This window comes from Rhinatrema bivittatum, chromosome 2 (genome assembly GCF_901001135.1).
Source record: "Rhinatrema bivittatum chromosome 2, aRhiBiv1.1, whole genome shotgun sequence".
Taxonomy (NCBI): domain Eukaryota; kingdom Metazoa; phylum Chordata; class Amphibia; order Gymnophiona; family Rhinatrematidae; genus Rhinatrema; species Rhinatrema bivittatum.
The window spans coordinates 650846589-650872660 of NC_042616.1; the positions used below are offsets into that span (position 1 = coordinate 650846589).

Here is a 26072-nt window from a genome sequence, read left to right on the forward strand (position 1 = left end):
TATGTTTGCACATAAATCTACCAATATTAAAAATAAAGAATCGACAACTATCACATAAATGATTCATAACAGACAAAATGTATGGTTAACAAAATACTTTCATGGTCAGTTCACTAGTGATCAACAGTTCATCCAAAGAAGTTGTCAGATCTTTAGTTGAAGAATAAGTGAATGTGGATGCTATGAAATAAATTCCCATTAGACAAGTAAAGTTAGCTGTTAGCAATAATGAAATCCAAAAGCTTCAAAAGTAAGAACCACCAATGAATTACATTTTCAAGCAATGCCCCCCACCCCCATCCCTGCCCACCCCAAACCACAGTAACGAAGTCCTGTCTGAGCTAAGCAGGGTGAGCACGCTACAGGGGATCAGCTTGTGCGCTTATGTTACTGTTATCGATTCTTCTTCAGAGAGCTATCCATGTTAGTCTGGTGTAGCAAAAAATGACAGGAGTTGGGTGACTAACCAATTTATTGAAGCACAAGCTTTCGAGGACAGAATTCACTGCATCTCGTGTTGCTCAGTCACTTACAGAGCTTAAGTTTTAGCCAAGTAGTCCACTCTCCAGGGACAATAGCATGTAAAGGATGGTTAAAATCATCCTGTCGTCTATGAAGAACCCCATTTGCAAGTAAGCAAACTTGCTTTATCCATCAATAAGCAGGCACAAATTAGTCATTATGCGTGCGGGGTCCCAAGCTGAGGGTTGCACCGTGGAAGCACTTACTTAAGACAGCCTGCCCCACCAGGTGGCAATGGACTACAGGGTGAATGAACTGAGCAGAACTGCTTATCCAAAATTACTATCTCCTCAGGACATGCTGCCCAGACAGTACTGGGATATGAAGGTGGGAACAGAAGACCTAGTAGCAGCCTTGCAAATGTCTTCCATAGAAATGGCCCTGAAATGAACCACTGAAGTTGCCATTGTTCTCATTAGATGAGCCTTAACTGAATCTGTAATCTGCAAGCCAGCCACCACATAACAGTGTGCTATACAGTCCACTAGTCAACTGGACAAAGTTCATTTGGCAACAGCCTTTCCCAATCTATGGGATCAAAAAACACCAATAGTTGAAAAGCTTGACAGTGAGGCCAAGTCCTCCTTAGGTAATACTCCAAGGCTCCTTTACAGTCCAAGGTATTAAGAGCCTGTTCTCCCCTCTGTGTGAATGTGATCTTGGGAAGAATGTAGGGAGCACATAACTTGATGTGGAATATAGCTACCAGTTTTGGAAGAAACTTGAATCACTTTATTATGAAAAATCTGAAAGTGAAGTGAATATAAAACTAGAGTCTACAGTTCATATCCTCTTCGTACCAACATGTTGGCCATAAAAAACAACACTTTCCAAGTGAGAAACGTCAAGACCACCGACTCAAGCAGTTCAAAAGGAGGTGTGAATTAGGTCTACAATGAGATCCCAAGGCACTAGAAGTTCACTGACTGGCAGTCTGGAATATCACAGCCCTTTCATGAATTGGATACCAAAAGGTGGAGAGAGATTGGAGCCTGATGTAAACCGGCCTGATATGAAGCTTGTCATGAAGTTCGGTATAGAAAAATGTTAAATAAATAAATAAATAAATACTGGTGATATGCCGCAATGATGCTGAGATGAACCTTGATTGAAGAGATCTGAAGACGAGAGGAAGAATAGGTACTGAAGCAAGTCCCTCAGGCCACGAGAGAAGGGATCCTGATAACTGGTCCCACATCAAGTCGAAAACTTCTTCCATGTGAAACTGTAGAATCTTCTGGTTGAGGGCTTTCTAGCTGAAATCAGCACATCCTCCATTTCCATTAGAAGAAGCAAGAAGCAGACTAATGCCCATTCAACATCTATGCCTTAAGAACGAAAAATGGAAGACTGGGATGGCAGAGTCTGCTGCCTTTCTGTGTGATGAGAGTTGGAGAGATCCCCAAGAGAATAGGAGACTGAAGACAGATGAGATATATAGAAACTATACTTGCCATGGCCAGTATGGCCAGTAAGGTGAAGTTAATTGCAATGAATTAACTTCACCTTGCCTGAAGGACCTTCTAGATCAGTGGTATTCACTCCCAGACCTCAAGGACTGCCAACAGGTCAGATTTTCAGGATCTCTCTAATGAACATGCAGGAGACTGGAGGCAATTTTCGTGCAAGAAAATCTAGCTCATAGTAACATAGTAATGATAGTAGGAAAATACCAAATGGTTCATCCAATCTACCCAGCAAGTTTCTTATGGTAGAAACTGCTGCTCCATGCGGCATACCCCCAAGCCTTATGTTAAGGGTAGTAATATATATATTTTTTTTTAATTATCTGTTTATACATTTACAAGCATTCATCAAGCAAAACATTACTTGAGTAGAAATACAGGCAATACAAAGAAAAGACATTTTTGACAGCAATATTACAGGAAAAAAAAAACTTATTTGTCATACCTGTCTAACAAGCCCTCCATTACGATCCAAGATTATACAACTTCAGGAAATATAATATTCAAGTAATTTAACTATAGGATAGTTTACTTTTTCTTGAGAGATCTAATTCCCACCATTAGAATGCATTATTCAGGACCTGGAGAAAAGCTAATGGTCTACTTTTACTTATTAAGAATTCTGTTAACTGAGATGGTTGAGTAAATATATATGTATTACCTCCATGCTTTACTTTACTAAACATTTACATGGAAATTTCAATATGAAAAACATCCCTAACTGGACTATTTGAGGTTTTAACAATAAAAATTGTCTTCTACGTTTTTGGGATTGCCTGGACAAATCCGGAAACATCTGAACTTTGCAGCCCAAAAATTCCTCTGATCTATTTAGGAAATACTTTCTGAATACTCAGTCTTTATCAGACTCTAACATAAAAGTCACCAGCAATGTTGATGGTTTCATCAAATTACTCTCAGAATCTTCTAATATAGCGGTTACATTTATACTCGATGCCTGTGGTGGTTGTAATTCCTGCGTCAGAATATTCTCATTGCTGTTTCCCCTAATGGCTTTCTTCAGTGGAGGAAGGTAATATAACTTTGATATAATAGTTCCCCCTTTTTCATTAGGGATATCCTGAAAGCCTAACCTGTTGGCAGCTCTTGAGGGCTGGAAGTGAGTTCGCTATTCTAGACAATCCTGATAATTAGAGGAAATGATGGATATACATATACAGCAGGGAACGTGAACCCTTTTTCAGCTTCAAAAAGACTCACAGACTCCCACATACCTCTCTTTAGTTTTTGCATGCCAAAACAAATGATATGCACTCCAGAATCATTCATAATGTATAAAACTTTGATCTAAACTGAACACGTAGGGAGGACAACTTCCAAGGCTATTTAAAAACTGCCCTCATAATTGAAGACTGAGGACATTCTATCTTCCAATCTGGGTGCAATGGGGAAAAGGAAGCAAGCTCAAAAATGTTCCAGGTTGGCAACTTGGTATAGCCTGACACAAAATCAGCACTGGTACCCGCCGAAAACAGTCAGTGGAATTTTCTTTAGAAAATTTGGGCCGGTGGGTAAACCAGTACTCTGCATGGACGTTTCCTCCCCCATCCTAGCCCTGCTCCATTTTTGCCCTGCAGGTAAAAGTTTGTAAGCTGTTCACACACCTCAGTGGTGATGAACAGTAATTTTCAAAGGACCTTTTTAAGTGGGTAAACAGGTGCTTATCCACATAAAAAGTTTTGAAAATTACCCTCCCTGAAAACAGACTTCTTTTTTAGCCTGCTTGTGTTTTATACTTTATTATTCTTACAAACACAGAAAATGATAGTCACAAAATAATTTATATTTTACAAAAAAGCAAAATAGCCTGCTTTTCAAGGGGGGAGGGAAAAAAAAGACTCCTTGTCTTTGTGTGCCCCCTAAATAAAATGTTGTCATATCCAAACCAAGCTGTTGTCTTGTCCTCCCCTCCTCCTTGACCCCTGCCGGTCATCTTTCCCCTCTTTCTTCCAGAACCATCGTGGTCCCATATTCCTCCCTTTTTTTCTAAGAACAATAATTTTGTGTCTAAAGTCACATACATAATTGGTAATCTTGTCTAAAACGGGAAAAAATACCTCCACTTAGTAAATAAACCCCTCAGTTTGAACCCGAGAGAATGGAAAGACTTGCCCAATGAATATCAATGGGAGCTCTGGGATTTGAACCCTGACCTATGTGCCAAGTATACTGGAGTGGAGTCGTAACCTAGTGTTCAGAGCTATGGGCCCTGAACCAGGGAAGCCAGGGTTCAGTTCCATCTCAGGGATTGCTAAGGCAAATTACCTCTCCCTCTGGCAAAAATAAATGCGGTGAATAACACTTGCCAGGTTCTTATGGCCTGGATTGACCACTGTTGGAAACAGGATGCTGGGCTTGATGGTCTGACCCAGTATGGCATGTTCTTATATGATAGAGGTCTTTAAAATCATGAGAGGTCTATAACGGGTAGATGTGAATTGTTTTTTTACTCTTTTGGATAACAGAAATACTAGGGGTCAGTCCATGAAGTTACCAAGTAGCACATTTAAAACGAATCGGATACATTTTTTTTCACTCAACGCACAATTAAGCTTGGAATTTGTTGCCAGAGGATGTGGTTAGTGCAGTTAGTGTAGCTGGGTTTAAAAAAAGGTTTGGATAAGTTATAGAGGAGAAGTCCATTAACTGCTATTAATCAAGCTGACTTAGGGAATAGCCACTGCTATTACTGACATCAGTACTTAGTGTTAGGGTACTTGCCAGGTACTTGTAGCCTCGAATGGCCACTATTGGACACAGGATGCTGGGCTTGATGGACCCTTGGTCTGATCCAGTATAGCAATTTCTTATTTTCCCTTCCTCTCTACCTCTATCCAGCATGATTCCTGGGGGTCCTCTATTGCACTCCCCTGATAGGCTGCCAACCACTTTCACTCCCCTTAAGCAGATCAATAATGGACTCCTGTCACCCTCTTTATCCTCCATCTTTTCATCCTATCTCATTCCTTCTTCCCTCTGTCTTTCCCTTCATACTGTCAACCCCATCCCATTTCCCCCTTTCTTCCTTTAAGCCATTCTTCTTACTTTCATGGTGCAGCTCTCCTCTCTCTCAGGCTGATGTAATAAGGTATGTTCAAGCATAGGAAAAACTGTGTGTTCTGCTGAATGCACACTTTGTGCATATAAAACTTACTGCCAATGCAGGATGGAGTTTTGCGCTCACATAATGTGTGTTTGTCTTCATGCCCTCGCATAGAAATCCCATGCAATGAGGGCATTAACCCGTATTCCCCGATGCAAGGAGGTATAATGGCTTAACTCTGTTTTTAACCCTGGAAATTTTACTCCACCTCGGAGGTGGAGCAGTTTCCAGCACTAGTTAAGCCAAAATATCAATATGCTAGGGGCTAGCTGCAGTAATGGATGTGCTAAAGGAAAAGGGAAAGCAGAGTTGCTTACCTGTAACAGGTGTTCTCACAGGACAGCAGGATGTTAGTCCTCACATATGGGTGACATCATCGGGATGGAGCCCAATCAAGGAACACTTTTGTCAAAGTTTCTAGAACTTTGACTGGCACCTACTGGGCATGCCCAGCAAAGCACCAACCCTGCATCCAGCAGGGGCCCCCCTTCAGTCTCGTCTTACGGTAAAAAGTACATGCGAAAATAAAATAAGAAAACGTAAATGAACCCAACACTGCGGGGTGGCGGGCGGGTTTTGTGAGGACTAACATCCTGTTGACCTGTGAGAACACCTGTTACAGGTAAGCAACTCTGCTTTCTCACAGGACAAGCAGGATGGTAGTCCTCACATATGGGTGAGTACCAAGCTGAGGATGCCCGAGCAATGCACCAAAAGAAAGCAAAGACGTGCAACAGGCACAACAACTGGGGTGGAATTTGGTAGAGGGCATCCTGAACCCTAACGGGTTGGCGGAAAGATGTTGGTACCTCAGTTCGCAAATAGGTTGCGCAGCACAGACTGGCTGAAGATGGAATCTTGTCTGCCAGCCTTATCTAAACAATAATGGGCTGCGAAGGTGTGGAGAGAGCTCCAGGTAGCAGCCTTACAGGTGTCAGCAAGCAGCACAGAGCGTAGGTGCGCTACCGATGTTGCCATGGCCCTGATAGTGTGCCTTGACACGGTCTTGAAGCGGAATGCCTGCCTGCTGATAGCAAAAGGAAATGCAGTCCGCTAACCAGGAAGAGAGAGTCTGCTTACTCACAGGTTTAGCCAATTTGATGGAATCGAAGGAAACAAACAATTGAATGGATTTCCTGTGGCCAGGAATAGAATGTGGCTAGATAGAATGCTAGGGCACGTTTACAGTCAAGGATATGCAGAGCCCGTTCTCATGGATTTGAATGGGGCCTGGGAAAGAAGGTAGGTAGTATAATGGATTGATTGATATGAAACTCCGATACTACCTTAGGCAAAAACTTAGGGTGAGTGTGGAGAACTAACTTATCATGCAGAAGTTTAGTGTAAGGCAGGTAGGTGACTAAGGCTTGTAACTCACTAACTGCGAGCGGATGTGATCGCCAAAAGAAAAATCACTTTCCAAGTGAGATAGTGGAGATCACAGGATTGGAGAGTCTCAAACGGTGGTTTCATGAGCCACCTCAACACCACGTTGAGGTCCCAGGAAGGGGCCGGAGGGTGCAGTGGAGGTTTAAGGTGGAGCAAGTCCTTCAAAAAGTGTGTTACAAGGGGTTGTACTGAAATAGGTACATTCCCGACACCTTTATGGAAGGCGGCTACCACACTGACATGTACCCTGACAGACGAAGTTTTGAGGCCTGACTGACAGGTGCCAGAGATAGTCCAGAAACATCGGTGTGGAACAAGTGAAGGGATCGATGGACATGGAACTACACCATACTGTAAACCTGTTCCACTTGTAAAGATAAGACTGCCTTGTGGAAGGCTTTCGTGAAGCTACTAGGACACAGGAAACCAGCTCTGAAAAGTTAAGAGGTTAAAGTATTAGCCTTTCAACATCTAGGCAATCAGGGAGAGGGCCTGGAGGTTGGGGTGACGAAGGCAGCCATTGTTCTGAGTGATCAGAAGCGGATCCTTCCCTAGAGAAATGTGCCGGTGTACTGATAAGTCGTGGAGAATTGGAAACCAGACCTGGCATGGCCAATGAGGGGCTATCAGAATCATCAGCCCCTTGTCCCTTCGCAACTTCATGAGATCTTTGAAATGAGTGGAAGTGGAGGGTACTCATAAAGGAGACCGCTGGCCCACGAGAGAGAGAAAGCATCTCTTGGCTGTGGGTGTTGGCTGCGAGTGAGAGAGCAGAAGTTCCCTATTTTGCGGTTGTGAATTGACACAAAAAGGTCTATGTGAGGGTAACCCCAACGCTGGAATATTGAGTCCGCTACAGTGGGGTTGAGGGACCACTCGTGCGGTTGAAAAGTGCGACTCAGCTCGTCTGCCAATGCATTGTCCACTCCCGGCAAGTAGGTGGCCCTGAGGTACATCGAGTGGGAAAGGGCTTCCGCCAATATCTGTGCAGCTTCCTGACACAGAAGGTAGGAGTCAGTTCACCCTTGCTTGTTGATGTACCACATGGCCACCTGGTTGTCTGTTTGAATCAGGATGACCTGGTTGGAAAGGTGATCCTGAAAAGCCATGAGAGCATATCTTATTGCACGAAGCTCCAGGAAATTGATTTGGTGTTTGGCTTCCTCTGAAGACCAAATGCCCTGAGTTTGCAGGTTTCCAACATGTGCACCCCAGCCGAGGCTGGAAGCATCTGTTATCAAGGTTATTTGAGGTTCTGGAACCTGAAATGGAAGGCCTTGTAGCAAATTGAATTGGTCTGCCCACCAGGCCAGTGATAAGCGGAGCTGTTTGGTGATGTGGACAATAGTGGACATTGGCTGAGAAGACTGAATTCACTGTGATTTTAGAGTCCACTGCATTACTCTCATGGCAAGGTGAGCCATGGGAGTGACATGCACCGAGGAGGCCACATGACCCAGTAAGACCCGAAAATGACGTGCAGTTGAATGTTGTCGAGACTGAAGTCGATGGGCCAGAGAAGCGAGAGTGAAAGCTCGATCCCGAGGTAGGAAGGCTTTAGCTTTCGGAGTGTCCAAGTTGGCCCCTATGAACGACAGGGTTTGAGAAGGAACTAGCCTGGATTTTGGATAGTTTATGAGGAACCCTAGGGAGATCAGGGTATGCAAAGTGAGACGTAGGGACGTCAGTGCAGTTTGCTGAGTGGGAGCCCTGATCAACCAATCGTCGAGATAGGGGTAGACGTGGACACTTTGACTCCTGAGAAAGGCAGCTACCATTACGAGGCAATTGGTGAAGACTCGTGGGGCAGATGCTAGGCCGAATGGTAACACTCGATATTGGAAGTGTTTTGGGCCTTCTAGGAACTGCAGGAATCTGCAATGTGACGGACTAATTGAAATGTGTGTGTAGGCATCCTGGAGGTCTAGAGAGCAGAACCAGTCTTCCCTTTGGAGAAGGGAAGAAGAGAACCCAAGGTCACCATCTTGAACTTTTCTCTTTGTAGGTATTTGTTTAAGGTGCGAAGATCTAGTAGTGGGCGAACACCATCTGACTTTTTTGGTATCAGGAAATACCGGGAATAGAACTCTTGCCCCTATTGGAAGAGGGGCACTGGCTCTATTGCTCGGAACTGGAGGAGGAGGGAGACCTCCTGCTCCAGAAGTGATGAGTGGTCGGATGTTCCCCACATCAGCCGAGGTGGGGAATCCGGTGGAACAGAGTGAAAGTTGAGGTGAAAACCTTGAGTTGCTACAGAGAGTACCTACTGATCTGTGGTGACTGTGTGCCAAGATATGGAGAAGTGGCACAACCGGCCTCCGACAGGAATAGCCGGAAGTGAAAGCTGGGTACTGCTCTCTAGGAAGGATCCAAAAGCCAGTCGCTGGACCTGGCTAGGGGGCTGGCTGTGACTTCTGTAGTCGAGGTTGCCTGGATTGGCCTTTTTGGTAAGGCTTAGAAGGCTGACCCCTTGTATACCGGGGTTAGTATCTCCTTTGCTAGTAGACTTGTCTCTTGGAGTCTCTCCTAAAGGATCTTTTGGAAGAGGAAGAGAGATCAGAAGGTAGTAAGGAGAGCTGGTGCAGAGTCTCTTGGTGGTCCTTGAGTTGCGCCACTGCTTCTTGAATCTTTTCTCCAAAAAGATTATCCCCAGCACAGGGCAAGTCAGCTAACCTGTCCTGTACTTCTGGTCTGAGGTCTGAAGACTTTAGCCAGGCCCATCTCCTCGCACTAATTCCTGCCGCAGAAACTCTGGAGGCGGTGTCGAAGATGTCATATGCAGACCGACCTTCATGTCTGCCAGCATCTAGGCCTTTTTGTGCTAGGGCATGAAGCTGGTCCTGGAATTGCAGAGGTAAGGCTTCAGCAAATTCCTGAATCTTCATGACATGTACAACTGATAGAAAGTAATGCAAGAGATCAGCATTGAGCCATGGAATACACGTCTTCCAAACGCATCCAGGAATTTTTGTTCCTTTCCTGGAGGAAAGGAAGAATGAGGTTTGGAGCGTTGTGCCCTCTTCCGGGCTGACTCCACAACCACTGAGTGATAATTTAAATGAGTTCTCTGGAAGCCAGGGGCTGACTGAACTAAGTAGGTGGCATCTGCCTTACGGTTGACAGGGAGATAAGCAATACTGCTAAAAAAATAAAAAAAAGGGAGCGCTGTGCTGGAGTTGCCGCTAACAGGCGAGGTGGGGGTGGGGTTGCATTATCAAACATTCACCAAGGGCGCCTAATATTCTTGTACCGGCCCTTCTCTTACTCTCCTGGCCTGTGGCAAAAGCTCAGCTAATCATGGGTAGCAGCAACCTCTTCATTTTCTCCGTAGCTAAACTTTCTTGCATCCCTTCTGGAGAACCCCCTGGGATGGTCTTTTGGACCCCAGGTTGGGAACCACTGGCTTCTGCGTCCTATTTGAGGTATACGAAGATGTAGTTTTCCGAAATATGAAATGTTTAAAACATATTTAGGGCTTCAATTCATAGGTGTTTATACATTGTAAATTCAGGTGTTTATTTTTCAGCTAATTAGGAGTTCTTTGACAAAACAAATCACTGTCTTAACAATGCTTTTGTAGCGCAGGTATTAATTTAAAATGTATTTATTCCACACACTCACAATGGTGGCAGTTCATAAGCTTGAAACATATAATCAAAGCCTATAAATAAATCAAAATCAACTATACAAATTGCACAGAATCGTACTATTGCTGGGTATCTTTTCTGACTGAATTAAATATATACATTTGTGCAGTTGAGGAGTCAGTGCAAAAAAAGGCACAAAAACAGAATAAAGGAGTGCAGGAGTATCCTAATGGTTACAGCATAAGAACATAAGAAATTGCCATACTTGGTCAGACAAAAGGTCCATCAAGCCCAGCATCCTTTTCCAACAGAGGCCAAATCAGGCTACAAGTATCTGGCAAGTACCCAAACACTAAGTAGATCCCATGCTACTGATGCCAGTAATAGCAGTGGCTATTCTGTAAATCAGCTTCATTAATAGCAGCTAATGGACTTCTCCTCCAAGAACTTATCCAAACTTTTTTTAAACCCAGCTACACTAACTGCACTAATCACACCCTCTGGCAACAAATTCCAGAGCTTAATTGTGTTTTGAGTGAAATAGCTGATTCACGTTTACCCATTCTAGACCTCTCATGATCTTAAAGACCTCTAGCATATTCCCCTCTCTGCCGTCTCTTCTCCAAACTGAACAACCCTAACCTCTTCAGCCTTTCCTCATAGGGGAGCTATTCCATCCTCTTTATCATTTTGGTCGCCCTTCTCTGTACCTTCTCCATTGCAACTATATCTTTTTTGAGATGCGGCGACCAGAATTGTACACAGTACTCAAGGTGCAGTTTCACCATGGAGCGATACAGAGGCATTATGACATTTTCTGTTTTATTCACCATTCCCTTTCTAATAATTCCTAACACTCTGTTTGCTTTTTTGACTACCGTAGCACACTGAGCCAACGATTTCAATGTATTATCCACTATGACACCTAGATCTCTTTCCTGGGTGGTAGCTCCTAACATAGAACCTAACATCGTGTAACAATAGCATGGGTTAATTTTCCCTATATGCATCACCTTGCACTTGTCCACATTAAATTTCATCTGCCATTTGAATGCCCAATCTTCCTGTCTCGCAAGGTCCTCCAGCAATTTATCACAATCCGCTTGTGATTTAACTACTCTGAATAATTTTGATCATCTGCAAATTTGATTACCTCACTCATCATATTCCTCTTCAGATCATTTATAAATATATTGAAAAGCACCTGTCCAAGTACAGATCTCTGAGGCACTCCACTGTTTACCCTTTTCCACTGAGAAAATTGACCATTTAATCCTACTGTTTCTTGTCTTTGTAATCCACGAAAAGACACCGCTTCCTATCCCATGACTTTTTAGTTATCTTAGAAGCCTCTCATGAGGGACTTTGTCAAACGCCATCTGAAAATCCAAATACACTACATTTACCGGTTCACCTTTATCCACGTTTATTAACCCCACCAAAAAAATGAATTAGATTTGTGAGGCAAGACTTCCCCCTTGGATAAATCCATGTTGACTGTGTTCCATTAAACCATGTCTTTCTATATGCTCTGTGATTTTGATCTTTAGATTAGTTTCCACTATTTTTCCCGGCACTGAAGTCAGGCTCACTGATCTATAGTTTCTGGATTGGCCCTGGAGCCCTTTTAAAGTATTGGGGATACGTTGGCCATGATCCGGTCTTCAGGTAGATCGGTGGGCTATGAACCAGGGAAATCAGGGTTCAAATCCCACTGCTACTCCTGTGATCTTGGGCAAGTCCCCTTACCCTCTGTTTCCTCCAGTACAAACTTAGGGGTAGATTTTCAAACTATGCGAATAGGCCTACTTTTGCTGGCGCATCAGGCGCAAGCAAAAGTACGCTGGATTTTAGTGGATACGCGCGGAGCCGCGTGTATCCACTAAAATCCTGGATTGGCGCGCGCAAGGCTATCAATTCTGTATAGCCGGCGCGCGCCAAGCCACGCAGCCTTTCCCTGTTCCCTCCAAGGCCGCTCCGAAATCGGAGCGGCCTCGGAGGGAACTTCCTTTTGCCCTCCCCTCACCTTCCCCTCCCTTCCCCTACCTAACCCACCCACCCGGCCCTGTCTAAGCCCCCCCCTTACCTTTGTCGGGGGATTTACGCCTCCCAGAGGGAGGCGTAAATCCCCGTGCGTCAGCAGGCCTCCTGCGCGCCGGGACGCGACCTGGGGGCAGGTCCGGAGGGCGCGGCCACGCCCCCGGGCCGCAACCACGCCTCCGGGTCCGCCCCCGAAACGCTCCCGGCACGCCCCCTAAACGCCGCGCGGTTTGGGCCCGCCCCCGACACGCCCCCCTCGGAGAACCCCGGGACTTACGCGAGTCCTGGGGTCTGCACGCGCCGTGAGCCTATGTAAAATAGGCTCACCGGCGCGCAGGGCCCTGCTCGCCTAAATCCGCCCGGATTTGGGCGGATTTAGGCGAGCAGGGCTCTTAAAATCCGCCCCTTAGTGACTGATTCATTAAGGTATTTTCCCACAGAAACATAATGGGAGAAAAGTCTTAGTGAATCAGGCAGTTAGATTGTAAATCCTCTGAGGATAATAAAATATCTACAGTACCTGAATTTAATCTGTTTTGAAGTGCCAAAAAGTGGAATATAAATCCAATAAAATAAATAAGTAAAATGGCAAGGGGAAGGATGAGAGACTACTAGGGGAAGTACTGTTTTTCTGATGGTTTTTTTTGTAGCTTGAGGAAGTGTTTATATTAACCAAACATAATATCTACTCAAATTATCAATATATTTTTTTTATCTTTATCTGCCAAGGGAATACAAGTTAGAAACCTCAAAAAAATGTTCAAAAAATGATGATACAGAAGGACTAACAGGAACAATATCAAAATGATAGACTGTTTCACAAATAAAATTTGTTTTAGAGATGAAAACAATATCTATATCATGTATTTATATCACTTTGAGATTGAATTGTTGATAGGAATAACAGGGTGGACTAGATGGACCAACTGGTCTACTATTGCCCTCTACATTATTATGTAATAATTCTCCAGAATATCTCTCTGCTCTATTATTACCTCCATAGGAGACCATCTCTCCCAAACCTCATTATTGTTCTCCAGAAGACTAGCATTCTGGTTTTTTTTGTTCCAGAAACCAACTGTTGCAAATGGATTATAAATGCACATGAGCACTCACGTGTAGTGAAGTTCAAAGGAAGAGCAATATCTTCTGTATTAGTCACAGTCAGGAGCAGCTCATCACTGGTAAGAACTGAGAGCTGTTCAAATCCAAGACATGTCCCCCACACAGGGAAGTAGTCACCTCCATCATTGGCCTAAAAAATAAAGAAAACAGAACAAACAATTAACTGGACTGTACAAAGTTGGGGCAAAGAACTGAAGTTTAAACAGGTGTTTACTAGACAGTTTATTCCAGTAGCAACTAAATCTTCTTTAAAAAATCACAGTATAGCCCACTAATTAGCCAGAGGTGCTCTGGGAATCCTGGGTAATTATGTGGATTCACATAAGGTGCATGGATCTGCAAGCACAGCAAGGATTTTCAGCTTTTGAATGAACTGACACACCTATCGCCCTCATAACACCGTCCAAACTACATCTTTGATCTATTCTGCTTTTTGCTGGTTTTACTCCTGTTTTTTTTTCCCCCCCTTTGATGGAGGGTGAATAGGGGAAGAAATTTGTGACAACTTATGTGCACATCTACAAAAACTAAAAACAAGAGCAAAAAACACATACAGCTTTTTAAAATACCCCAAACTGCTGCTTTGGCAGAAGCAAAAAAACTGCTATATAAAAAGAACTAAGCAAAACTGGAGAGGAAGCGAGGCTGAACAACTGTTGCTACTATGAACAAGGAGAGAAAATGTGTACCTGTCAGAGGGAAATTTTTATCCTAATCACAGATACTTTCAATGCTAATGCAGGCTCAAAGGAGTAGACTGGGAAATAATGCTGAAGGAGAATAATTTCATAACAGCCCACATAGCAATAATGTTTGTGTGTACCAGGTGTTGCATAACCTTTGCCTCCCCAACTTGTGCCCCACTGGATCATCCCACTAAAATAATCTGTGGATCCCTAAAGGCTAGAAGATGAAAATGAAGAAAAGAATGCAAGGGTGTAACTTGCTGGTGTGGCGGTCACTACCCTCAACCATACTGTTGATGCAACTCCATCATTGCTCTCTGCTTTAACGGCAGGGGGAAAAGAGTAAAAGGGGAATTAGATTCAGACAGCAACTAACAAGGGCCCTGACTTTGACGGCTTGGGATAATAGGTAAGGGGGTGATTTATATGGCGTAGCAGATACTACCATAAGCTTGTTGGGCAGACTGGATGGACTGTTTGGTCCTTTTCTGCCATAATTTTCTGTGTTTCTATATATGTAACTATTTTGTAGGCCATTCAATTTGGAATTTAACAGTACCTTACACATTACTTAAATTTATTATTTATAGCCAGTATGTACGATAGCAAAAAAATAGCATTAGATTGACCATATTAAGTATATTGCGTTTCATGAGGTGTGCTATGCTAAAGCAACCTGTATTACGAAAAAGTGGATTGCCGAAAAATTAAGTCAAAGCGAAAGCTGGGTTCAAAGGACATGGGGGCAAGACTCCCAACAAGGTTTTATGGAATTTGGAGATGGTCGACCACTAAAATTGTCTCAAGAAAGCCAAAAAAAATTACCACCCCCCACCCCACCAATAAAATAAAGACTCTGGCCCCCTACCCCTTTCCATCCCCCCCCCCATGTGATACTGACAAGCCCTCTCTTCCACTCCCCCAAGTGACATTCACAGCCCCTTCGATTTAAAAAAAAAAAAAAAAAGGTCCCGGGCCCCACCTCCTGTACCTTAAAACAGATCCCATTTCATGGCCAGGTGCACAAATCCCATTTCATGGTCAGGTGCACATCGACCTGACCTTGCCCCAACCATGTGACAGGAGAAAAGGTTTTCCCACATCCTCATCTGCACCTCCTGAATAATTTTGTGAATTGGGATTGACCTCCTTAGGGGATTCCATGAACTGGAGGATATCTAGCATCTTATTTCTGATTTCATCCTCTGTTAGCAAAGTAAAGGGAATGGCCTCCACCATTTGTTTAATGAAATCAGTGAAGGAGATACTCAGGAGGGGACTTTTTTCACTCTGGGGGGAGGAGAATGGTCAGATAAAAAGACCCATCAATCCTTCTTCATCAAAGTCATCACCAGATATATAGTCAAACCCCCAAGAAAGTTCAGAATCAGACCCTAACTTGTAGGCTGATAGTGAAGACCTAGAGTGTGCCCATTTGGAAGAGAAGGATGCACTAATTAACTTAGACCTGGAACCCGCGGGAAGCTTTCTCCCTCAATGAACTGGAGATCCCCCACTGGGGTGGCCACCTTCGACGCAGATTCCCCTAGAAAAACCAGTACTGTTTCAAGGCCACCAGGCAGCGGCTCGACTTTGGCTCGTGCTGGTCCTGATGCCCTCAATGCCAGAATACTGAGGCTTCATGGTGCCTTAACCAAGACCTGCTATATATTTTTGTCCAGCTCCTTCTCAAAAATAGTTGATGTCAACGTGGAGTGAGAGGCAGAAGCAGTGGCCAAATCTTCCTGAGAATCTAGAGTTATATTGGTGGCTGACACCCCTGGATCCTGGTACAATTTGTGGACCGATGAAAATGAGCTCTCTGCTCCATGGGACCGTTTTGAAGGAATCAGTCACCACCAGATCATCCCCACTCCTGGGGATGCACTCAGATGGAAACTGATGCTGGTGCTTCTTTGCCTTTCCTCAGTAACTGGCATCAAAACTCTTTAATGCTGGTATCGAAGAAGTGGTTTTCTTTGAATGGGAAGAGGCAAGCAATGGCTTGACTCTCTGGACCCTACTGATGCCCGATGTCAAAGGAGTGGAATGCCTCCTCGATGCTGAGGCATCACCACTGTCTGATCCAGCTCCTGGGTCCATTGATGCTGATGGATCGGTCTTTCAGCACCTGAAGTGCTTCTTCATCAGTTCCAGCTGGGACCATTGTCCTTTTGAGATGGTCGAGCACAAGTTGACACTTTTGGACGTCATGAGATACCACCACGCACAGGATACATCTATCATAGGGATCCATAATAGACATAACTCTGGCACATTAAGGGCACTGTTGGAAGCCGTTGGTCTGCTTATCCATGGCCAGCATGAAAACAAGGAAAAGAAAATCAAATTTGATAGCTGGGAAGCAATTAATGCCTGCCAGGTACTGACTGGGTATGGAAGATAGATCATCTTTCTAAGTTTCCATTTTAAAAATATACCTAGGAAACTAGAAGAGAGATGAAACAAGACTGTGGAATCCCACGATGAACGATCCTACAATGATTAACTTCATGAAAAGACACAAGGAACAAGAGAGTGAGAAACTGTGACTGGTAGGTTCCAAGGAAAAGACGAGATTGAAGGGGCCCCTGTGTGGATGGATAATACAGTGGCATACTTAGCCTGCCCAGTGAGACACAAGGTTCTAGAAACTTAAACATAAAAAAAAAGTTCCAGGCCAGATTCCATTGGATGATGTCACCTATATGTAAGTACTGTCATCCTGTTTGTCCTCGGAGAAGAAAAATTAACCACTTCACCTGGCAATCATAGTCTACTTTTTCCTGTTCCTACAACTGATTTATCAGTCAGAATACTTTCTGTGCACAGCCTGCATCAGCATCATCATTTTTTACTCAGTATTTCTAGCTCTGATACTAGCTTGCATTATATATAGACAATATCACACAGGCTAATAAAGAAAACAGGATTTACTACTTCTCGTCATTGAAAGAGTTTATAATGTACTAGTTTCTCTGCCTCACTAAGCCAACATTCTTTTATTTAATTGGGTCAACAATAGGTCAGAGATAAACAGCATACACCCATACCGCCTGAGATCCTCTATGTACACACCCCACACAGAAACTTGTATGGCAAATCAATCTAGAGCACGATTTTACTCACCAAAATACCTGAGAACGTTCTAATGCAAGAATGTTGATTAATATGCAATTAAGGGCATAAAATTCAACTGCATTGCAAAGAAATTACACAACAATACAAATATCTAAAGAACACTAATTTTTAATTCTATGCCTTCTGAAAATATCGCATTAAAATATATATTCTGCTGTGAAAACGGCTCTTGTCATATCATTTAATAAAGATTTAAAGTGACCATCATATAGTGTCTCTGGTGCTACTAGACTTATTTGATAAAGCCTTTAGAGCCCGAGAACCTGGTGTCTCTGGGTGCTGATGGCTTATTAATCAAGCTTTAAAGCACTATGGCTAGTTTAATCATCGGTCACTGTTTCATTGTCATGGCTGTGGCTGTCTTAGCTGTGATTACAGCTAAGCTTAGATGTGGCTGTGATTACAGTTGTGGCTAAGACATTAAAACATCTAGCATGTTTTATCACATTATCCCATCTGATTTACAAATTTAAAACATTCATTTTTTCCATACAGAATTTGTTGTTTGTTTATATCAGGCCAGCATTGTACAGGTGAGCCTTTTTAACATGGACAGACTTTTCTTGGATGAACTTTCTTCTGCTTCACATCAATAGATGGCACTAAAACCTCTTCCCCTCCTCCCACATTTGTATCCAATCATCCTGACTCATTAGCTCTATAAAGCAAAAGTGCTTATCTGTAACCAGGGTCCTCTGTAGACAGTAGGATATAATCGGCCATAACAAAGTGGGTGACATCATCCAACGGTACTAACATGGACCCATTTCTCAGAGCTCAGAAAGTGGGCAGGTAATAAACACATGGCTGACTTACCCTGTTGGCTATGGAGAACTCTAGTTATAGGTAAGCAACTTTGCTTTGTCCATTGACAAACAGGATTAGATCAGCCATACTCACTGGAGCCAGTGGGGGGTACCAAGCTGTGGGTTGCCTTGCGGAGCAAGAAATAGACAGACAATCTGGACTCCCACTAATTGCTGAGAATTGATGGACACTAATTGCTGAGAAATTTGACAGTAAGGTTGAGTCCTAAGTAAGTAATACGTTAGGGCTCTTTTACAGTTCAAGGAGCGAAGAGTCTGTTCTCCTAGGTGTATATGAGATTTCCGAAAGAACCAAGGCAGCACAATTGTTTGGTTGATGTGAAATACAGATACCACTTTCAGAAGAAAACTTAAGATGAGTGCATAGAACAACTCTATGAAAGAGTTGAATGTATTGAAAATAAGAGACCAGAACCCGTAGTTCACTCACTCTGCATGCGGAAGTGACAGCCACAAGGAACACCTTCGAGGTTAGAAACTTCAGGTCTCCTGACTCAAAAGGCTGAAAGGAGATTTCATGAGTTAAGTCAGGATCACAATTAGGTTCCACAGCACTGGTGTTTTTTACTCACTGGAGGCTTGGTACACAACAGTCCCTTTATGAATTTTGACACTGCAAGGTGGCGAGAGATAGGAACTTTGTTCACTCATCGGTGATAAGCTGCAATGGCACAGAGGTATACCTTGACTGAAGAAGTATTGAGGCCTTATGATGAGAAGAAGAGGAGATATTGAAGGAAGTCTCTTGGACCATAAGAGAAGGGGCAGAGATGAGTGCAATAACATGAAGATAACCTCTTCCATTTGAAGTTGTAGGACTTCCTGGTGGAAGGTTTTCTAGCCGAGATGAGAAGGTCCTTCACAACCCTGGGATGGAACAAGAATACTACAGTGTGTGCAATGGCCATGCTGTGAAGGCCTAGGACGAAAGATTTGGGTGGTAAAGTTTTCCACCTTCCTAGGTAAGAATATGAGATACCACCAAGTGAATTGGTGGCTGAACCAACAGACAGAGGAGATAAGGATACCACACTTGATGTGGCCCAGCTGGGGCTGTGAGAATAACTTGTCCTGTAGAATCTTTTAGATAACCTTGGTGTTAAGTGGAATTGGAGGGTATATGTAGAGCAGACAGACACTCCAATTTAATGTGCAAGCATCAGAAAATGATCTGTAGCTATTCAATCTCATGAAATAGAACAGAGTGACATTCCAGTTGTCACTCTCACATGAACAGGTCCATTGTTGGGGCTCCCAATGGAGGAATAGGTCATCCATGATGCTCTGATCTAGGGACCACTCATAAGGCTTACAGAACACCCCCCTACAATGGAACTCCACCCTGGCTCGAATAGAAAAACTCCTATCACAAATATCACTCACCCTCAACCACTCGAAAACTGAAATCCTACACATCTCTAATAATCCCCCCACATGGAATATCCAAGACCATTCTTCCACTCAAAACAAAAGCCACATTTTTGCAACTGTAAGAGACCTAGGCATCACACTAGACTCCGAGCTCAATCTGAAAACCTTCATAAAAGAGGGCTATTTCAAACTTCAAGTTCTCAAAAAAAATCAAACCCCTGCTACTCACTCAAGACTATTGCTCAATACTCCAGGCCCTCATCCTATCTGAACTCGACTATTGCAACTCCATGCTCCTCGGACTCCCAGCCTATACCCTCAAGCCACTCCAGCTACTGCAAAATGCGACAGCTAGATCCCTCACAAACAGCAAGCGCTCCACACACATCACCCCAATACTGAAAGAACTCCACTGGCTCCCCATATCCCACAGAATTCAATATAAAGCCATTACCCTCATGCACAAATCCATCAACAATGAAAAGGCTGACTGGCTAAAGGACACCCTTCATCCTTACACCTCTCAAAGAAACCTGCTTTCTAAAAACACTGGACTATTTACAATCCCCTCCATCAAACAGGCCCACCTCACCTCAACACGAGAACGCGCAATTTCAATAGCAGGCCCCACACTGTGGAACAAACTACCAACAGAATTCCGAACGGACCCCTCATCACAAAATTTCAAGAAAGCTCTAAAAACCTGGCTTTTCCGAAAAGCCTATCCGGACAACAATTAACCCACCCCACTGGGATCCAGTACCAAACAACCAGCACTATTACCACACCAAGAGAACTCATAACATCTCCAACAAAATACATAAGACCTCTTTAACATTAGCTATTTTAACGATAATGTAAATAGCATATATTATTCAATGTCATAATGCTATAACTGTTAAAGCAACCCATAGATGTAATGTAATCTTACAATGCTACAATATTACAATGTATTGATAATATGACCACTGTCACATTATCAAAAAAGCTATAATGTAAACAGATGTGATACCCATAGGTGAACGCCGGTATATAAAAACAGATAAATAAATAAATAAGGCTGCAGGATTCTGCTGAGCCGGTCTGCCAGTGTATTTTAAGACAGGTCAACTGCAAGCAAGAGTTGCAATGAGAGGCCCATGACCAGTTCTGCAAGGCCTCTTCACAGAGAATTTAAGAACCCATGTCTCCACCTGATTATCCATCTAGTCCAAGATTCTCTTAACCACTAGCTGGTGGGAAAAAGCTTTTAACACTTACTAGATGGCCCACAGCTCCAGAATGTTGATATGCAGGTTACTCTTCCTTTAGGAACGCATCCTTGGGTTCACAAAGCACACTCCCTCCCTCACCCCCATCTGGTGGAAACATCAAAGGATAGCACCACTTGATACACTGGAACATGTAGTTGAAGTCCTGAGACTACTTTAAAAGTTACACTATCTCCAGGATGGAACACTGCTGGTGCCAGCAGCAGTGTTCCATCCTGGTTAAGATGGAGCCCATCCCATCAGAAAAGGCTTCCCCTTCCCTAGAATGTTTCTTAGATCAAAGCAAATCAAAAGCCCTCTTCCCTGTAGCATCCATGCACTGAGACTCTGGAGTTCAGCCGGCCTCTGGATCCTGTGCATAAATGGGAAGCATTTCTGAGAATGTAACCATGGAAGTTCTGGATTTCAATTTCCTATCTAAAAGCTGAAATTTATCCTCCAGGACCTCCCTCCTGCACCTTACTATATTATTGGTACCACAACAGTCAGCTCCTCCCCAGCATTCTCTAAAATCATATCTAGGTGACGCATGAGGACTACTACATTCACATCAGGCAGGCAAGTTACCAAATGATCCTCATGCCCATTAGCCACTCAGCTATCTACATTCCTAATGATTGAATCACCTACTATAACAGTCCTAACATCTCTCTTGGGCACGTGGCCATAAAGGAAAGCAGATAGTCACTCAGAAGCACATGATTCAGAGGAGTTATCTTCCAAGGATTTTCACAAAACAAAGAATATCCTAGTAAAGAGGCTGTAGCTGAGGCTGAAGTAGCCCAGATGGAAGAGTACACAGATGCAAATGACTCTAGACTGCCTGTATCTCTTGCTAATAAAAAAGCTGTGAACACAAATAGAACAACAGAAGGTGAGGCGAGCCTCCCTCCATGTGTAGGCCAAAAGTAGGAGTGCACCTACAGAGGCAGACCCTCAGAATCACTGAGGTATGAAAACAAGCATGGTAGAAGGAATCCACACACTAATCTGTCAGAGAGTCCAAAAATGCTTTTCTCTCCTGGGCCAAAGTGAAGAACTTATATTCCCCTTGATAGAATATCTTCAGCCTAGCCCCAGAATGCTGATGAGCATGGCTCCACCTCCAAGCAGGCAGGAAATTTTAGTTCTCAGTTGGGACTATCATGGCAGCACAGGGCCCTGGGCAGTCACCTCTATTTGCACCCTTTGAGGACAGCCCTGAAGAGAAGGAACATCCAACCTGCAGCCAGACTTACCTGCAGTGCCAGTTTGTAAAATATCCTGGCTATCCTGGCATACTGTGATGTCCTCAGATCAACTCCTCCTCCAGGTAAAAAAACCCTGAAACAGAATAGCAAGCAGTTTTGTCAGTGATGCTTTGTTGAGATGCATCTGCTTCACAAACATCAATTGAAAATGAGTGAGTATCTCTCTCGCGCGTGCGCGCACGCACCTCATCACTGAGCATCGGGTGGGCCAGCAACGAGCCCGGTGGAGAGGCGCGCGCGAGAGACCCCCGGTGGTGAGACGCGCGTCCCGGATAAGAGAAGAAGAAGGAGTGGAGGAGGGCTGAGGGGAGAGGGACGGGGTTGTGGAGGAGGTGGGAGGGGAAGGAAGAGGATGTGAGTAAGTGGGGAGGGTAAAGTGGAGTAGAGAAAAAGAGAGAGTGGAGGAGGGCTGAGGGAGAAGGGGAAGGAAAGGGAAGGTGAGAGGGGAGGGAAGAGGATATGACTGAACAAGTGAGAAGGGTAAGAAGTTCTGGAGCAGAGAGAAAAGAGTGGAGGAGGGCTGGGAGAGGGAAGGGGTTGTAGATGAGGTGAGAGGGGAAGGAAAGGAAAGATGAGAGGGGATGGAAGGAAAAGGGAAGTTGTGGAGAACAGAGCAGGTCTAAACGTGCCGGTCTGACCGATGGAATCTCACCCCTTTTTAACGGGCTTAACGGCTAGTCCTTGCATGCTCAGAGCCACATTTTTAATGACAAACCACTGCTTCTGTAAGAAGCATGAAATCTTATTAAAGATATTTCCTGTTTTTAATATGTATGTGCAACTGTAATCTACTATGAACTACTGGAGATATGCAAACATGAAATTGTTTTTAAATAAACAAACAAACAAACATCTCCACCTGGCTCTGCTGTGTACTTAGAATAGACTTCCTGCACTGGTGTGTCAAGCTCCCTCCCTCACCATCTTTAAATCCCATCTAAAGACCCACCTTTTTTGAGGCTGCTTTTAAATCTTAGCCCAGATTGTCTGCTTTTATCCTCATTAACATTATTTTTTTCTTTTCTTTTTAACAACTGTCTTATTTGCTTGTGATTTAACTACTCTGAACAGTTTTGTGTCATCTGCAAATTTGATTATCTCACTCGTCGTATTTCTTTCCAGATCATTTATAAATATATTGAAAAGTAAGGGTCCCAATACAGATCCCTGAGGCACTCCACTGTCCACTCCCTTCCACTGAGAAAATTGTCCATTTAATCCTACTCTCTGTTTCCTGTCTTTTAGCCAGTTTGCAATCCACGAAAGGACATCGCCACCTATCCCATGACTTTTTACTTTTCCTAGAAGCCTCTCATGAGGAACTTTGTCTTCCTCATGAAGCCTTCTGAAAATCCAAGTATACTACATCTACCGGTTCACCTTTATCCACGTGTTTATTAACTCCTTCAAAAAGGTGAAGCAGATTTGTGAGGCAAGACTTGCCCTGGGTAAAGCCATGCTGACTTTGTTCCATTAAACCATGTCTTTCTATATGTTCTGTGATTTTGATATTTAGAACACTTTCCACTATTTTTCCTGGCACTGAAGTCAGGCTAACCGGTCTGTAGTTTCCCGGATCGCCCCTGGAGCCCTTTTGAAATATTGGGGTTACATTTGCTATCCTCCAGCCTTCAGGTATAATGGATGATTTTAATGATAGGTTACAAATTTTTACTAATAGGTCTGAAATTTCATTTTTTAGTTCCTTCAGAACTCTGGGGTGTATACCATCCGGTCCAGGTGATTTACTACTCTTCAGTTTGTCAATCAGGCCTACCACATCTTCTAGGTTCACTGTGATTTGATTCAGTCCATCTGAATCATTACCCATGAAAACCTTCTCCATTACGGGTACCTCCCCAACATCCTCTTCAGTAAACAACGAAGCAAAGAAATCATTTAATCTTTCTGCGATGGCCCCTTTAACCCCTCGATCTAACGGTCCAACTGACTCCCTCACAGGCTTTCTGCTTCGGATATATTTCAAAAACTTTTTACTGTTAGTTTTTGTCTCTACAGCCAACTTCTTTTCAAATTCTCTCTTAGCCTGTCTTATCAATGTCTTACATTTAGCTTGCCAACGTTTATGCTTTATCCTATTTTCTTCTGTTGGATCCTTCTTCCAATTTTTGAATGAAGATCTTTTGGCTAAAATAGCTTCTTTCACCTCCCCTTTTAATCATGCCAGCAATCGTTTTGCCTTCTTTCCACCTTTCTTAATATGTGGAATACATCTAGACTGTGCTTCTAGAATGGTATTTTTTAACAATGACCACGCCTCTTGGACATTTTTTACTTTTGTAGCTGCTCCTTTCAGTTTTTTTCTAACAATTTTTGTCATTTTATCAAAGTTTCCCTTTTGAAAGTTTAGCACGAGAGCCTTGGATTTGCACACTGTTCCTCTTCCAGTCATTAAATCAAATTTGATCATATTATGATCACTATTGCCAAGCGGCCCCACCACCATTACCTCTCTCACCAAGTCCTGTGCTCCTCTGAGAATTAGATCTAAAATTGCTCCCTCTCTCATCAGTTCCTGAACCAATTGCTCCATAAAGCTATCATTTATTCCATCCAGGAACGTTCTCTCTCTAGCGTGTCCTGATGATACATTTACCCAGTCAATATTGGGGTAATTGAAGTCTCCCATTATTACTGCACTACCAATTTGGTTAGCTTCCCTAATTTCTCTTAGCATTTCACTGTCCGTCTCACCATCTTGACCAGGTGGACGGTAGTATACCCTATCACTATAGTCTTCCCCGACACACAATGGATTTCTACCCATAAAGATTCAATTTTGTATTTAGTCTCATGCAGGATGTTTATCCTGTTGGACTCTATGCCATCCCGGACATAAAGCGCCACATCTCCTCCCGGGTGCTCCTCTCTGTCATTGCGATATAATTTGTACCCCGGTATAGCACTGTCCCATTGGTTATCCTCTTTCCACCATGTCTCTGAGATGCCAATTAAGTCTATGTCATCATTCACTGCTATACATTCTAATTCTCCCATCTTACTTCTTTTGGTACATCCCACAGGTTGTGGATTAACCTGTCTGAATGCTGAGAAATGAGAAATTATTACTTACCTGATAATTTCCTTTTCTCTAATGAAGACATGTTAATCCACCTTCCTGCCCTTGGCTGCCAGTTTATGGTTCTATTGTCTTCCTAAGTAGCCTCGTTCCGGAGATAACTGGTAAAGAGGCCTGGGAGTAATTTGCTGGTGTAGCGGATACTACTCTTAACAAATAAGCCTTCATACTGTGATGCTACTCCATCACTGCTTGCTGCTTCAATGGCAGGAGAAAATAGGAATTGGAATCAGTCAACAACCAACAAGGACATTGAACTGTACAGTCTGGGAAAACAAATAAGCATGGGGTAACTTGCTTGCTGTAGCAGTTACTAACCTTAACTAAAGAGCCTGATACTACCCTTCTGATGCAACTCCAACATTGCTCTCTCCATCAACGGCGGGGGGGGGGGGGGGGGGGGGGGGGGGGGAACTGGCGGACTGAGTAACTGATAAGTATGGAAAACTGGTAACTATCGGGCCGATTCAGTAAAATGTGCAGGAGAGCCGATGCTCTGAGGCAAGCGCCTGCTCTCCCGACGCATGCCCAGGCCACTCTCCGGGGCGCGCAATTCTCTATGCAAATGAGGGCCTGCGGTAAAAAGGAGGCGCTAGGAACACTAACGCATCCCTAGTGCCTCCTTATTGGCAGAAGCAACAGCTGTCAGCGGGTTTGATAGCCGATGCTTAATTTTACCGGCGTTGGTTGTCGAACCCGCTGATAGCCAATGGGTTCGGAAAACGGAGCCGGCAAAATTGAGCGTCCATCTTCCAACTCTTGTGTCCGTCGGTGCTAGACAGCTTCGCCCTGTTTGCCTCACCTTGTTCACGGCTCCTCCCGCTTACCTAGGAAAGATGGCTACTGCCACGTCTACAAGCCGACCTCTCCGACGTCCCCATAACGGCTATGGTGCAGCCTCCCGCCATGCTCCTCCCAGGTACCCATGTCACCCACGTCTTTATTCCAACCTTGGCGCGAACCTCGGGGGCATTCCCCCTTGCTGATGTCACATCATTCAGGTATATAACCTATTCTAATTTGCTAGCTCGTTGAGTTAGCAAGGACTCGTATCTGTTCCTGTCTACCCTACTCTGCCGCTTCTGTGCTGCTACTGGAAGCTCTCTCTCTCTGCCCTTCGGGGTAACTGCTAACCTGGGTACCCGCTCCTCGGGGGCCCTCTGCTTTATTTCA

At 43.8% G+C, this 26072-nt stretch overlaps 1 protein-coding gene across 2 annotated transcripts in view; it reads right to left on the reverse strand.

Moving 5' to 3' along the window:
- Nucleotides 1–26072, reverse strand: part of GGH (gamma-glutamyl hydrolase) — a 71672-nt gene that overhangs the window by 25099 nt on the left and 20501 nt on the right. For both annotated transcript variants that reach the window (XM_029591379.1, XM_029591378.1), the window contains exons 4-5: nucleotides 21788–21872; nucleotides 13245–13383 (exon numbers count right to left, since the gene is read on the reverse strand). In XM_029591379.1, the coding sequence (XP_029447239.1) occupies nucleotides 13245–13383; nucleotides 21788–21872 (224 nt within the window). The remainder of the gene's footprint in view (nucleotides 1–13244; nucleotides 13384–21787; nucleotides 21873–26072) is intronic.